Source organism: Somniosus microcephalus, chromosome 3 (assembly GCF_052327205.1).
Source record: "Somniosus microcephalus isolate GS21.2 chromosome 3, FLI_Smic_1.0, whole genome shotgun sequence".
In the NCBI taxonomy this organism is placed as follows: domain Eukaryota; kingdom Metazoa; phylum Chordata; class Chondrichthyes; order Squaliformes; family Somniosidae; genus Somniosus; species Somniosus microcephalus.
This window is the reverse complement of record NC_140989.1, coordinates 180,157,137-180,173,683: the sequence shown is the minus strand read 5'-3', so window position 1 is coordinate 180,173,683 and position 16,547 is coordinate 180,157,137. Positions and strand designations below refer to the sequence as shown.

The 16,547-nt window shown below is 51.1% G+C and overlaps 2 protein-coding genes across 3 annotated transcripts in view; one reads left to right on the top strand and one right to left on the bottom strand.

Annotated features, from left to right (window-relative positions):
- LOC147121607 (uncharacterized) overlaps positions 1–15,113 on the top strand; it is a 49,195-nt gene extending 34,082 nt beyond the window's left edge. The window contains exons 4-7 of the mRNA XM_085976996.1: positions 4,606–4,789; positions 4,949–5,452; positions 13,459–13,570; positions 14,861–15,113. Coding sequence (XP_085833122.1) covers positions 4,606–4,789; positions 4,949–5,452; positions 13,459–13,570; positions 14,861–15,113 — 1,053 coding nt within the window. The remainder of the gene's footprint in view (positions 1–4,605; positions 4,790–4,948; positions 5,453–13,458; positions 13,571–14,860) is intronic.
- prkn (parkin RBR E3 ubiquitin protein ligase) overlaps positions 1–16,547 on the bottom strand; it is a 2,088,612-nt gene that overhangs the window by 876,541 nt on the left and 1,195,524 nt on the right. The gene's annotated exons all lie outside the window — the stretch shown is intronic.

Genomic DNA, 16,547 nt, shown 5'->3' with positions numbered 1-16,547 from the left:
GAACAGAAAAAAATTCGCATCTGTGGGGACTTTAAGGTGACTGTAAACCCGGTCCTTCACACGGTACAGTATCCTCTTCCGAGGGTAGAAGATATTTTCGCCTCACTATCCGGAGGGAAATGTTTCACAAAAATTGACTTGGCACAGGCATATCTACAGATGGAGGTTGAGGAGACCTCTAAAAAGTATCTCACAATAAACACACACAAAGGCCTGTACCAGTACAATCGACTGGTTTTTGGAATAGCATCAGCTCCAGCTATCTGGCAAAGAGCTATGGAGCAAGTCCTGCAAGGGATTCCGGGGACTCAGTGTTACCTAGACGACATCCTTATAACAGGAGAAAACGACAACGAGCACCTTGCCAATTTGGAGCAGGTGCTCACTAGGCTGAAAGAACGGGGCCTACGAGCAAATCGCCCCAAGTGCGAATTTTTCCAAAATCAGATATCATATTGTGGCCACATAATTAATAAGGAAGGGTTGCATAAGTCACCTGAAAAAATTGAAGCAGTTATAAAAGCCCCAGCACCTGAAAATGTTTCACAATTAAGGTCATTCCTGGGATTAATAAATTACTATCATAAATTTTTACCGAACTTATCAACTATTCTACACCCTCTTAATGATCTTCTACAGACAGGAGTGATTTGGAAATGGAACGAAGACTGTAAACGTGCCTTCCATAAATGTAAAGACTTAATCACATCCGAGAAAATTTTGGCTCATTACAACCCATCACTACCAATCAGACTGGTGTGCGATGCATCCCCTTACGGCATAGGAGCGGTATTGTCCCATAGATTCCCTGATGGCTCGGAACGGCCGATAGCTTTTGCGTCACGCTCATTGAACTCAGCTGAGCGTAACTATGCCCAGATAGACAGGGAAGCACTCAGCCTGGTATGGGGAGTGAAGAAATTCAACCATTACCTACACGGACAAAAATTTACCTTGCTGACTGACCATCAACCCCTCATCTCCATATTCAACCCTAAAAAAGGTGTCCCCATTATGACGGCACAAAGACTACAGAGGTGGTCCCTTTTTCTAGGGGCACACAATACAACATTGAATACAAAGGGTCAAAACAGCATGGGAATGCTGACAGTTTATCACGCCTACCGTTGCCAACGATAGAAGAGGCACCTACAGTAGACCCAGTAGAGATATTCCACTCTACCATAGTGGAATGTCTACCGGTGACAAATTCTGCCATTGAAAGGGAGACAAGAAATGACCCTACTCTCTCACGAGTCTACGATTTAACAGTGAAGGGATGGCCAGCACATGGCGAACCACTGTTGCCAGCATTCTCGCAAAGAAGAGAACAGCTGTCAGTGTGCCGAGGAACCTTGATGTGTGGATCCAGAGTGGTGATTCCACCCAAACTCCAGGATAAAGTGCTAAAGGAGCTTCACGAGGGGCATCTGGGTGGAGTGAAAATGAAGAACCTAGCTAGGGCGTTTGTATGGTGGCCAGGTATCGATGGAGACATCGAAGACATGACCAAGAGCTGCCTAGGATGCCAGAAGGTCCAAAATGCTCCGCCACAGGCCCCTCTACATCCATGGGAGTGGCCCTCATCTCCCTGGCAAAGGGTGCACATCGACTTTGCTGGTCCATTTATGGACTCAATGTTCTTAATCGCAGTTGATGCACACTCCAAGTGGCCGGAGGTAATAAAGATGTCCTCCACCACCACGGAAAAAACCATCACAGTATTAAGGACCATATTTGCCAGGAATGGGCTGCCGGAGCAGATATGTTCTGATAATGGACCGCAATTTGTGTCCGAAGAATTCAGAAAGTTCTTAAAGAACAATGGGGTAAAGCACTACACGTCCGCCCCATACCATCCCGCCACCAATGGATTGGCTGAAAGGTTTGTCCAGACCTTCAAGAAGGCCATCAAGGCCATGGGTAATGAAGACATAAAACTTCAGCACAAGGTGGATAACTTCTTATTTGCATATAGGAATGCAACGCATATGGTTACTAACCAAACTCCCGCCATGATGTTCTACAATAGAAACCTAAGATGCCGGCTGGATTTGGTCAAGCCCAACATCCGAAGGGACGTGGAGAACCGGCAGTTTCAGGGCATGAATGAAAGGCCAACTAGGGCCTTCCAGATAGGCCAACCGGTTTTGGCCCGGGACTACCGTACCGAGAAATGGCAGCCTGGAACTATCTGCACACGATTAGGACCACTGATGTATACCGTGGACATCGGAGACAGCATAATAAGGTGCCATGCTGACCAAATCATCAAGTCATCCGAAAAGGGACAACCTACACCACCACTCTATACATCTAACGATGAAGTAGAGATACCCATATCTACCTCCGATCTGGTGATACTGGAGCCCGATGAACCCGACACTGGCCTTCAAGCCGAATCAGCCTTGCCAGAAGAACCTACTACACCACCAGAAACTACTACACCCCCGAGGCGTTATCCGGACCGAGTCAGGAAGCCTTCTGAGAGACTAACTTATAATTAATTAATACAGCAATGTATATTATTTTGCATATAACATGTAATTAATAATTACTTAAAATATGATGTACTAGTTAGCTAGAAGGGGAGGAATTGTGGTGTATGTGCCTTTAAGAGCAATTATGGTGTATGTGCCTTTAAGAGCCCCAGGTGTGCGTAATGCCGGTAATTGCCACTTGGGCTATATAAGCCTGTGTATTGTGTATATCCTTTAGAAACCCCCCCCCAGACTTGCTTAGTAAATACCTATGAACCAACTCCTGTCTTCAGTGTCTTTATCTACACACGGACACTACAGCAACCAGGAACGATATGCACACGGCAGGGGCCACTAATGTACACAGTGGACGTTGGGGAGAGCATCGCGAGATGCCATGCTGACCAGATCCTAGAGTCACAGGAACGAGTCAACCCCATGCCTCGCCCATACGTACCTGGTGATGAACCCGACGTACAGGTAGCATCTACCCCAGAAACAGTAGCATTGGAAGCTGATGAACCAACCGACGACAGGGGGCCAGAATCGCCTCCGCACCAAGAGCAAGACACTCAGGATAGGCGCTATCCAGAAAGGAGCAGGACGCCTCCCCAAAGACTGAATTTATAAATAGACTATTTTCAGCTAATGTTGCATGTTAAGTGTTAATTGTAATTAGTTTGATATTTAATTGTTAAATGAGTGTTATGGCACTGTTAATCTAAAAGGGGAGGAATTGTAACGTATGTACCTTTAAGGGGGGAACTACTTTCTACAGCTCATGTATACTGTAGTACCGGCAGTGACCACACCTGTATATAACGCTGAGTAGTAATCTGTTGTTTCAGTTGCAGTTTGAACCATGTTGAGTAAACACCTGTTGTACCGTTCTCTGCAGTCCTTTTCTTATTATTACATGGACGGAACACCTTCCAGCCTATCACAGACCTTCCCTTTAGTTCTTTCCTCCCCTCCCCTTTTCCCTGCCTCTGCACTTGCTTAAAACTGGTTATATCTCTAACCGTTTCCTGTTCTGACGAAGGGTAATCGACCTGAAACGTTAACTCTGTTTCTCTCTCCATGGATGCTGCCTCACCTGCGGACTGTTTCCAGCATTTTCTGTTTTTATTTCAGGTTTCCAGCATCCGCAGTATTTTGCCTTTTCATAACATGTCCTGCTGCTCCTACGGCAAGTCGCAGTTGTAAGAGCTCTCACTGCTAAAGCGGACAACCTTCCGAATGGATGATGTGGTTGGGTTGGAGGGTGCAGGCTTAAGTCAACAGTGACAGACAACATAATGAGAGGGGGTAGATAAAGGCCTAGAAATTCAGTTTGCACAGTTTTGGGGCACTAAAGTCGGGCGTTCGGTAAATTTAGCGCCCGCCGGAAACTGCAGGCAACCGCGCCGAAATTCAATGGATTTGGCCAAGAGTTTTGGCGAGCGCTGAAACCGGCGTTGCAATGCTCGGTTCCGGCGCTAAACCGGCGCTGCGGCCTGATAACGCCGATGCCGGGCGCAGCGCAGGTGCGGTCATGTGTTGCTTGACAGCAGACACCCTGACGCCGGCCTGCTCTTAAAGGGGGAAGGGTCAACTTTGACTGCTGCCACGCCCTGCACACTGGAGCCCTGCTGCTAGGCCTCAACAGTGCTGGTGGGACAAAATAGCGCCAGGACAGATGGAGATGGCCCGTGAAAGAGCCCAGCGCTTCTCAGACCATGCACTGAGGGTGCTGATTGATGCTGTCCAGGAGAGAAGACCCATCTTGTGCCCGGACAATGGCAGAAAGGCTCCCAGGAGAGAGTTCAGGAAAGCCTGGAGGAGCATCGCACGCAGGGTCTCCTCAAACTCAGATGTGCCCAGGACTGCGGACCAGTGCCGCAAAAAGTTCAATGACCTCTGTCGGCTGGTGAAGGTGAGTACCCTTTCCACTGTCCTCCTCATCCTTGCATGTGAGCCTCACACTATGGGCAAAGGGACCTCAAAGGCATAACGGGCAGCCCTCCTCACGCAGCAATGCCACTGGCATGATCATCAACAGCACTTTCTGCACTGACCACACTGGCCAGGCTATTCCACCATGGGAGGCAGTACACACAGCAACAGGGCACCACACTGTACTTAGAGTCCGTCCTTTCTCTTGCAGGCCAAGCTGGCAAGAAATGCGCGCAGCCGGGTGGAGACCGGTGGTGGACGGCCCCACTACCAGGCTCTAAGTGCTCTGGAGGAGAGCGTCGCTGGACTCCTGCGTCCCCGGGTGACTGGCCCTGTAGCCATCGGGGATGCGGACCCTGTGCTGGGAGCCACTGGTAAGGAGATGACCGCTTGCAGCTCTCTCGTTGCCCTAGTGCTTCCGATCTAAATCCTTTCCCACTGACGGACAAATGCGCATAATGCCACCGCTCAGGCGTCCCTCGCTGACGCCCTGTCCTCACTTTAAAGCTACTCTTGTGCCTTCCTGCTTTCAGCTGCTGAGGAGGAGGTGGTCCCTGAGGCGCCGGGTGCCAGGCCCTTGGAGGAGGAGGACGTCCAGGACGAGGAGGAAGCCGGCCCATCGGGCGAGCCCTCAGCCGTGCCAGGGGATGGCAATGAAGGGGGGACGTCTGGCATGCAGGAGAGCCAGGGGGAGGTGTTGCAGGGGAGGGCAGATCCTGCTTGCAGTGGGGTCCAGGCAGGCGGCAGGGGTCGGCCAGCTCGGCCGGCTTCTCCCCAGCTGCAGAGTCCTCTCTCCAGTCCGGAGAGTGGCCTCGGCCAGGAGGTGCGCCTCCTGCAAGAGATCTCGGTGGCGTCTGACCGGCGCCACCATGAGTTCATGGGGGTTGTGCAGCAGATGCCGCACGCCATCGAGTCCCTGGCTCAGAGTGTGGCAGCATTCGGGCAATCACAGGCCAGGGGGGTGGAGCAACTGGCCGCAGCGCACGCCAGGGGGCTCGAACTACTCGCGGCACTGCAGGAGGAGAGTCGCCAGAGAGGTGGTTCCTTCGACACACTGTCACAGCAGCTGGAGGCACATACCCGGGCAGTGCGGTCACTGACTTCTGCCACACTCGCTTTGATGCAGAGGCGTCGCACCCGCACCCGCCGCCCTGCTGCAACACAGCGGGCTGGCCTCCAGCACATAGCTGTGCCAGCTGAACTGCCAGGCCAGACGACTGCCACTGTGTCTGCTGAGCCTCGCGCGCCTGGCAGCAGCCAGCTTGCCCCCCTTGGAGCATCTGACACTGCCACTCCCCCAGCCAGGGTGCGAGGAGCTGCTGCTGCCACTGATGCTGGCCAGCCACAGCCGAACCAGTCAGCAGCCGGCCCCTCCCGGGACGTGCGTCGTGTTGGCCGACCCCCAAGGGCATCTGTCGCGACGCATGGGGGCCCTCATGAGCCTTCCCCCAGCCTTGAGGCCGCCACAGGGCCCACGTTGAGGCGGAGCAGCAGGCCGGGCAGGGGCCGGGGAAGGCTCTCTAAGGACTCGCCCTCTCGGCACAGCCGCTAGAGTGTGGTCTCTGCGGCATTGTATATATGGGGGGGATTGTGTTTTGGGGGCTGATTTTTGTGGATGGCTGAAATTGAAGGCATTTTTTGTTTTTATGGGGGTCTTTCTGTTGGCGAGGGGGGCCCTTTTTTTGTTACGGCCAATGTTGAAGGCCATGTGAATGGCCAACTTTTGTTAGTCCTCCCCAGGTTGGGGGAGTGACATATGTTTGTGACTGTTTTTTGGGTGTGTTCTGTGTTTTTGAGTTTCATGTGGGAAGGGGCCTCAGTTTGTTAAATAAAGGTTTTTATTTATTCAGCTTGTCCAGGTGTCATGTTTCAAGTGTTTGCTGCGTTAACCGGCTGACGGCTTCCGGAGCGGCTGCCTTCAGGTGCGCTCATTCCCACAGGCCATTCCCTCACAGCGGGCCTAGAAGTGTCGAGCAATAAGCCCCCGGCGTACGGCCCTTGGGCCTTCTGGCCCCCTCCTGGCCTGCTCCTCCTCCTCCTCCCCCTCCTCCTCCTGATGGTCCTCCTGCTCGTCCTCCTCAGGTGGTGGTGCAATGTCAGGTGGCAGTGCCTGCGTCCGGCGGATAGCCAGGTTGTGCAGCATGCAGCACACGACGACGAACTGGGACACTCTATCCGGCGAATACTGTAGAGAGCCGCCGGAGCGATCCAGGCAGCGGAAGCGTTGCTTGAGGACGCCTATGGTTTGCTCTATGACGTTCCTTGTTGCTTGATGGCTTTCGTTGTATGAGTCCTCCGCTGGGGTCCTGGGCGCGCGGAGCGGGGTCATGAGCCATGTGCACAAAGGGTAGCCCTTGTCCCCGATAAGCCATCCCCTTGGTGGAGGCTGTGCCTGGAACATGTCAGCCACAGTAGTCTGGCGCAGGATAAAAGCATCGTGGCTGCTTCCTGGGAAGCGGGCATTTACAGCTAGGATGCGCTGCCTGTGGTCACACACCAGCTGCACATTGAGGGAATGGTAGCCCTTGTGGTTGCGGTAAACCTCGGGATTGTCTATAGGTGCCCGCATAGCCACATGCGTGCAGTCAATGGCGCCCTGCACCATGGGGAAGCCCGCGATCCTGCCAAATCCCACTGCACGCTGCTGCTGCCTCTGTTGGGTCATGGGGAAGGAGATGAACTGGTGTCTCCTCGCGAACAGTGCATCGGTGACCTGCCGGATGCAGCGATGTGCGGCGAACTGGGAGATGTTCGCAATGTCCCCAGCAGCGGCTTGGAACGAGCCGCTTGCATAAAAGCTGAGAGCCACCGTGACCTTCACTTCCACCGAGAGAGACATCCTGGACATGAGCTGTGGCTGCAAATCTGCGTGAAGCAGCTGGCAGATCTCTCCAACCACCTCCCTTCTGAAGCGCAGCCTCTTTACACAAAGTGCCGCAGACATGGTGACATAGGACACCTGCTGCCGGTATTGCCTGGGTGCGTAAGGCCTACGTTGGCGACGCCTGATGGCCCTTCTGTGTCTATGCATGGCTGCCCATCTCTCACAGCGTCTGCGAGCCCTCCGCACATAATGCTGCAACTCAATGTTGGCCCCCCATGCAGCCCCCATAATCAAGGTCGCAACAGTGAAATCAGCAAGAGTCAAATGTCAAAGCACTGGCCAGAAGCCAAAAAGACCTCTCCTATCTTGTCCCAAATCTGGAATCTCTGTCCCTTGGTCTCTGTGTAGAAATCCAAAGCAGTGAAGTCATTGCAGCAAAATGGCTGGGCTTTATAGGTCAGTGGAGGTGCCCTTTAATTTGCACTGCCCGAGGCCCACAGGGCCTCTGCAACGTTCCATTTTACAATTCCTAATAGCGCCACGTCCACATTGGGCGGGCGCCACTCAATTTCCGGTTTGGGGCGCTAAAACAGCGTTGCGCGAGGATATGACGTCATAAGCTGCGCGCGCACCCGAGCGGGTGCTAACACTTTGCGCCGGCGCTAAATCTCAAATGAATTTGGGCGTCGGCGCAGATCGGTCTGCATTCCGGCGCTAAGACTTTATCGACGGAAATATAGCCCTTTTTTGGCGTTAGCGCCTGGCGCAGCCAACTGAATTTCTAGGCCAAAGTGTTTACAAAACTGCTGCGGGTCAATAAATTCCTGTAGTAGAACTGCCACAGAATATGGAAATCAATTTCCTCGACCTTAATGAGAATCCCACTCAGCCATGTTAACTGATTCTGTTAAAGTTTCGAGCATGAATTCCACCCCAACCCCTGCCTCCCTCGCCCCAACCCCCCCCCCACCCCCGCCAGTCTCAACCCCAATAGCTCAGTTGATAAATGCACTAAATAGCACAGCACTGACCTATACATACCAGCAGAGTCCCGTGCTCAATCACTCATTCCCATACAGGGCGCACAAATACTCACAGCACCCCAGGCTTGGAAAAGGAAAATTAGCCAGAGCTCCCATGCCTGATCTCTAATCAGTGAATAATCGGTGAGGATAAACTGGGCTGTGATGGCCCTCATGGTTAAATAGACTACTGACTCTCATAGGTTCGTTTTAACCTGCCATAATTGGCGTCATTGGGGCGGTAACGTCCTCAAAATGGGGTGGCGAGACTTACCGCCTCGTTAACCCTTGACCGTCATCCCGCTGCCACTTTCACAAGGGACCTGCCATTGGGCGGCCGCAGCACATGCCTGTTTCAGGCAGTAGAGCCCTTTTAATATAAAAATCAGGGTCCTATGACATATACAGAACCCCGAGTTGCCATTTTAGGACTGAACAGATTGGAGCGTGCATCATGCTATCACTGGCAATAGAACCGAAGAGGCTCTCGAAAGTCTTATGTTCATTAATAAATAGACATTCTTATTATGAACACAGCTAGCTTTTGCTGGACACTTTTATTGAGCACATGTGGACTAGGTACAGTATCTGTACAGGCTTCCATCTTGACTGCTGCCTTGTGGGTAGCCTAGCCTCATGGGTAATGTAGTCTTAATATATATATATACAGCTGGGTAGTGTAGTCTTATACATACAGCTATATACAGCTCTACACAGCTCTACGGCCCCACCTAGTGTCCACTATAGAATGACATGTTATTGATCATTACAGAAAGGTCAATCTTAAATTATTTCTGTGGGGCCAGAAGGAGCAGGAGTGCTCCTCTGAGCCCTGTAGGAAATACTGCGAGCTGCTGCCGGCCCGGGATTAACAGTGATTCGATTTTTAACCACAGTCGGACATGTTTTCTGGGCCTCTGGAAACCTGACAAGTAAAAGGAGGCGAGAACAGCTGAATCCATGAGGTAAGTGCCTTTATTGCACTGTTTGTGGGCCAAGAGGAGCAGGAGTGTTTCCTCCAGGTCCAACAAGCTTACCTCTGTACCCACCCCACTCGTGATCTGTCTGCTCCCACCCCCCCACCGTGATTGGACCACCTCACCACCACCACAACCCCCCATGTGATCGAGCCTACCGCCACCCCCCCCACCTCCATCTTCCCCTTCCCACCCCCGCGATCGGGACCTTCCCCGACGACCACCTCCCCCACCACGATCTCTCTCCCATCTCCCCACTGGACCTACCTGCTCTCAGCTCGGCTGCGGCCTAGAGCTGCAGGCTTCCCTGCCCAGCAGGCAAGCCAGCCTATCAATCAGGCTGGCTGTCAGGTGGGAAACCTGCAGGAAAAAATGAAAAGATGCCCTGCAGTTTTCGGGAAACCCGTACCTCTGGGTTTCCCGTCCGAATCTCCACTTCCCCGCACCGAACGCGCCCCAACAATAAGATCGGGTCCCACATGTTTCAAAGCTATGAGGCCCCCCGCGGTTTAGAACAGGAATTCTCCCAAAGGGAAAATTGCAGGGCTATGGCGAAAAAGCAAAGGAGTGGGACTCACTGGATATCGTTCAAAGAGCTGGCACAGGTGTGATGGACCTCCTTCTGTGCTGTATGCTTCTATGATTTTCAATTGAAAGAGGAATTTTACTCTTTGCCGTGGAAAGTAATTCCAAGCACAGCATGGCACTGCAAGGCCTCTGCCATAAAAGGAGAAAGGAGACTGGGTTTTCTGTTGTCACTCGAGCAGAGCGAAAGATCGGGCAGAGACCACACTGCCAGGCCCCCACCCAGTTCTGCACCCGTGTCGACTGGCATCAATTCCACAGGGTGTTGGAAGCACCCGCCCATATCTGGGCGTGCGCAATCAAATAAAGCAGTCATGTCAAAGTGACGTAATTTGCCACATTTTCTGTCGTTACCACCTCAGTGGTAGTGAACTCTTATCGCGCCCGAATTTTACCGGCATCCAGCATCACTCGGGTGGAGGAAGGGGTTTAAACGTTAATGGCTTTAATCAGTGTGTAAAGCATTCACGTTCTGTCCCCTACCGTCCAATTTTGCTTTGGTGACAGACAACAGGATGAGGCCTCTTTGCTGCTGCTGCAGGAGCAATTTTCCGCACCTCCCACCCCAATGGTGGGCTTTCTGGTGGAAACACTGGTGGGAGCACAGCAAAATAATTTACAGCAGGCCGACTCCGGCGAATTCACCAGGGTCAGTGGCGAGACAGATGGTCAGGTCGATATACCACCCTGCCACAGTGTATGGTACTGCCAAAGCAACAATTCTTGCCGAGAAAGTCTGGAGGCCCTTTTAGGAAGGTTAAGTACTTATCTGGAGATATGCCTCATGTAGTTAATCATTGCACCATTTACAGTTTTAAAGTATTCCCATTTGTAGGACTCCCACTATTTCTTCAATCAAACCGTGGAGTGGGCACTTAACAGAGCATGGAATTAGAAAAAGGCCATTCGCTCCATCAAGCTTGCTCCTGCCACAGAACCTTCTCGTGAACTCTGCCCTATTTATTTGCTTGTCTGAAAGAAAGTTTTGTGTTAGCACTCCCTGATTCCCAAAGCTCCGGCATATTTGTCCATCCTTCTACCTTCACCCCTGGCCTGCAGCTCTCCACAGACAAGCATCTCCTACCCCCACCCCCTCTCAAGTCCCAGCTACAGAGGTTTATTTATTTTAAGTCTGTGCGCTCCAGTTACTTAGCTCTATGTTCCTTGGTATATGTAAAGAGCTGGATCACACAGAAGATCTCTATGGAGTGCACCTCCTTTCCAACCCTCCTGAGGCGTGCTAGTGACGTCATCGTTAGCCAATTCCAAATGGGACATACTGGCTGACGATGTTGGTAATATGTTTATTTTGAGGTGCGTGAAACTGGTATGTCAGGAACCAGAGCCACTAATACAGGTCTTGGGGTAATATAAAAGTATCTATAAAATGGCCTTTCCCCTCCATTCTTCCCACCTGATCCCGACTTAGTTCCCTGCCAAGTCTCATATTCATCAGCTTCATTGCTTGACTGAATGAATGGAGGATATTCAGAGCTTTACAGAGGAGTCCTAAAATTCATAGAACACATAATTGATAGCGTAAGCGTGGCACTAGACCATTATACTTGTCTTCAAAAATTTACTGGAGGAAAACAAACAGGAAAGGACACTTGCACCTAATGAGGTACAAGATATAGTGCGGTGTCAGCGAGAGTTACTAGCTCAGTGCTAAGCTGCTATTTACTGTATTCTCTTGTAGGGAATTTTCATAAGTTACTCAGACTAGAGAAAGGCAGATAACATGACAGACAGATTGAGTTTAATGATCTTGCTGTCTTTCTAGTCCACATCTGCCATCCTCTGATATGTGCAGCATAATTATCTTCCATTCAACGTAACAAATTCAAACAGTTCAATGTATACGTCTCACATTCATGCTTATGATTGTTGCCTCTGTTTGGGACTGTATCTATTGTTTTGACAGTCTTATCACACCTACTCTAATGCAGGCCATCTTACTGTAAAAAAAACATTAGCAGTGTAGAAGAAAATGGAAAAAAGAAAAAATCTTTCAGCTCATCCATCTCACCGAGCTGTTCAAGACCTGCACATACTATTGGCATCGTCGTTCAATCCAGACATCAAGCCCATATTCTTCTACTCTGATCAATTAGGAATCTGCCGGTATACATTCTCAATACTCCAAATGAATCAGCTTGTGTGGCAGCTTACTTCATAAATCATTAATGCTAAGCATAAATAAGAAAATCCCCCAAAATAAAGTTCCATTCAGAGACCAGGCGGGGGAGTAGATTTAACAACAATGACCCAGAAATTCTCCTTGGTGCTGCTCCATCAGCGCGAGTGCAGTGGAGCAGAACCCCTGCCCGCCCTCGCCCAAAGTCACTGACCCCAAGCCAGGTGGCGGGAACAGGATCCGTTGCAGAGTCAGGGTAGGATGCCAGTAGCTGCAAGGCACTTCACTGAAAACACCAAAAGACTGAACAGGCTGGGGCTCTTTTCTCTAGAAAAGAGAAGGCTGAGAGGTGACCTGATAGAGGTCTTGATAGGATTAGTGTAGAGAAGATGTTTCCACTTGTGGGCGAGTCCAAAACTAGGGGGTCATAAATATAAGATAGTCACTAATAAATCCAATAAAGAATTAAGGAGAAACTTCTTCACTCAGAGAGTGATTATGTTGATGGGGTGGGATGAAGTAGGGTGGGAGGAGGCTCGTGTGGAGTATAATCACCGGAATAGACCAGTTGGGCCGAATGGTCCGTTTCTGTGTCGTAAATGCAATTTAATTCTCTGTGAAAAGAAATCTTTGGCTGAGAAGGAAGCCATTCTGCCTCCTCAAAAAGATAATGCATAACGGTTTGGTCTCTTTTGAAAGGTCTCAGTGCAACTCATGCCGTCTCGCAGCAGTAGGGCATTCTGGTGAGGCCTTATACGGGAGTACAGGGTAGGCAACGACCCAGGCATGACCTCTTAATGTGAGGAGGAGCAGCAGAAGATCCACCCATGACCCCACCAGTCAGAGAAAGGCTGCCTAGAAAAAAAAACAGGTCAAAATCCCGGCAGAACTGGGTTCCTGATTCCAGCTGCAGCTGGCCGACCCGCTTGCTCTCCACCCTTGATCCGGGCCCTAATTTTGGCTTCTTCTTTCGCTTCTGTGACTTAGAATTGATTCCAGCATTCTGACCTCTGTCTGTTGCCTGTAAGTGAAATTATTTTGGATAGTCTCCAGGCAAAGCACAGGTGAAATTGTAAACCATCTCTTTATGAATGCATTTACTATTTAGTGCACAAAGGTGCAGATCCATAGAACTAAATTTGGTGCAGGCACATTCTTGGGACAGAATAGAAGGAGTTTTACTCGGCATTGAACCCATGCTGTATCTGGCCAGAGAGCAGGGCTGTGAGGCAGGGCAGGAGGAGGTCCTACTACTCTACAGATAATGATTCCTATGAAAGAGGTCACCAGTGGCAGAGGGAGGGTACGCAGCATAGGGAATGGCAGCTGGAGGTCAGCCACAGCAGAGTTTTTGGGCATCTACCCTTCCTTTACTCTTTCTACTTAACTCTATCCCTCACACACTCAGCATGACAACCTAGTGGCTGCCCTGCCACTCATTTGCTACTGTTTACCTTGCCACTACATGCTAATCCTTGACCCTCTCCCCTTTCTCTAGGTCCATCAGACGACTCAGGCATTGCACAGGCTGGAAGGGAGAGCCTTCCAGAAGTCACTCACTCTGAACCTTCCAAGCACCAGCACAGAAATTGGCAACCAACGTGGCACAGGTACGGAGTTAGCCTGGTCTGCACTGAGTAATTCACTGAGCACCAGTGAGCTGGAGCAGGTGGAAAGGATGGACCAGGAAACAGCTCACCGGAGGGCCAACTCATGTCCTAGATCTGCTGACGAGATGCAGATTTTAAGGGTGCAGCCTATAAAGGAAATCTAAGTTATGTGCACCAGTAATTGCTGAATGCGCTGTTCTTCTTGCCAGGAATCTACTGCAACATGTTGGAGAGGCATAGTCTATGGGGGAAAAATTGAGTCGCGCCCCCTTTGGGGCGCTAACTTGGCCGGAGCGCCAATATTAGCGCCCCGAAAAAATTAGTGCCCCGCGGCCGAAATTCATCAACAGCACCCCAAGAGGGAAGCAAGGCACTACTAGAAGCGCCCCGTCTCCCTCTTGGGGCACTGCGAGGGCCATGTGCTGAGACACATCACGCCACGGTACTGCAGGCCTTCCTCCCCTTCTTAAATGGGAGGGGCCTTGCGCATTGCGACCCGGGGCCCAGCTGAGCCACCAGGGATTGGAGTGCTGGCAAAAGAGCCACGCACTCAAGAAAAGTGCTGGGCTCACGGGGGGGCGGGGGGGCGGGCGGCTGCTGAAGAGGAGGCCGGGGATGGCAGACGGGGCAGGTGCTGGCAAGTGGCCAGCAACAAAAATGGCCGGCCGGCACCTTGCCTTTAAGTAGCGCAGCCCCGGCCGCAGGTAGGCCCCCCTGACCCCGTCGGACATAGCGTCCGGCGGCAAGTCAGGGGGCGCTACCGAAATTCGCGGCAGGGGCGCGAGCGGGGCGCTGCGCATGGTGATGACATCATCGCTGGTGGCGCAGCACCGTGGGGCACTGTTACCACCGCTAACCTCCCGCTGAATTTCACGGGAGGCGTTGGCAGCGCTGCGCCCAGGCACTAGTTGTCTTGTGCCCCGTTAGCGCCCTCCTTTCCACCTGCTCCTGCTCACTGGTGCTCAGTGAATTACTCAGTGCAGGCCCGGCTAACTCAGTACCTGTGCCACGTTGGTTGCCGAATTTTCCCCCCATAGAATCATAACGGCACAGAAGGTGGCCATTTGGCCCATCGAGTCCATGCCGGAGTGTGAAGGAGTCCACTACCAACTAGTGTGGGGTTCTTGTGCATGACATTGACACCCTACAGTCAACCATGAAGCATGTAGTCACCTCACCAACACTGCAGTTGGGCCCTCCCTGCAGGATCCTGTGGCACCTGTAAAACATCTCACAGGGACACACACTGGAGCCAAGTCGGCTCTGGACTCAACCATCTCCTTTGCCTAGGACAGGCTGGGAAACAGAAAAGATGTTGGCTTCAATCGGATCACGGATGTCCTGGCAGTCTACTCTCCCGCAGATCAGCAGGAGTGCTGAGCCAGAGCCTGGTAGTGAGCAACTGGAATGGAACATGAGGCCATCTGTCAAAATGAAAGCACATCATGGCTCCATCAACCAATGCCCGTCCTGGTGCCAGAAAGCCAGACTGCCCTGGCACATGTCGAGTTGCTGCAGTCTTCAGCCGGGCCCAAGCTCCTAGAGATCGTCGGTGATGAGCATCTCATGAGCACTTGACTGGGGCACTGCAGCCTTCCACTTACTATACTGTAGCCACTGGGCAGCACTTTGTAGAAGCACTTGAGTAGGTCAAAAAGCACATAAGATATGTGCTAGGGACTCACACCAGGGTGATAATTAGACAATGAAGTACTAGCTGTAGCAGTTGGTTGCAGCTCTTATTGGAGGAGGTGACACCACTCTGTTACATCCTTCCTGGAGAAGTAAAGCCTTCTTATGCACTACTCCTCTCTTCTTCATTTTCTTTCCCATGGTAGTAGCAAAGCAAATCAGATGTCAATATCTAAGTCAGATATCCAGGCCAAAGCTTCCGGTGTAACGGTGTGGATATCTTGTAGGATGCCTGCGAATTTCCTCTGAGGGCAGTGCTCAATGATGTGCTCCAGGGGCTGATTAGGAGCTCTGCAGTGGCATGATGGGGCTGCTTTAATCCTCCATCTATGGAAAAGGTGGCAGCATCTATCATGACCGTTTCCGAGGCTCCTCTGAGAACTGCTGGTGTATTGTCCTGAGCCTATCAACTCTGTTGGGGGGGGTACAGATTCCTGCAGCTCGCCTCCTAATTGCTCTCACTCCAGCAGCAGCTGTTCACAACTTTCTTCTCCTGTTCCTCCTTCTTCTTTTGCTAGAATGGAATTCCCAGAAGGATCTCCATGAAGAAATAGGTGCGGTGCCAGAAGCCCCATAAGGAAGAAAGTCTTGCATTTATATAGTGCCTTTCATGACCACTGGACATCCCAAAGCGCTTTACAGCCAATGAAGTACTTTTTGAAGTGTAGTCACTGTTGTCATGTAGGAGTTCAAAACATTTTACAAAAACTATGGAATTGGTTATATACTTGCAAAGGAGAAATTTGTGTTAAACTTGTATAGGACCCTGGTCAGGCCGCACTTAGAGCACTGTGCACAGTTCTGGTCTCCATACTATAAAAAGGACATAGAAGCATTGGAGAAAGTGCAAAAGAGGATGCTACCAGAACTGAGAGATTACAGCTATCGGGAAAGATTGAACAGGTTGGCGCTTTTTTCTTTAGAAAAGAGAAGACTTGGAGGAGACCTGATAGAGATCTTTAAAATTATGAATGGATCGGACAGGGTAGGTGTGGAGAGAATGGGCCCGATTTTGTGGATTGTGTGGGAAATGGTCGGATTCCCCCGAATGTGGGGTTCTGACACACAAAAAAATGGGTCAGCCAGCTGCACGCAATTTTCCCTCAAGTGGCCAATTAATTTCCAGCATGTGGGCAGCCTTGCTAATTGTCCATTTCTAGTCAGGAAGCCCCACAGTATGATGTCATCATTCGTGGTGCTTTCAAGGTCCACAGCAAGCATTGCTTCCTCTGTTGGCTTCCAAACGAACCATGCAGGATGGCAGAGGAGCCTTCACCAGCTGTGG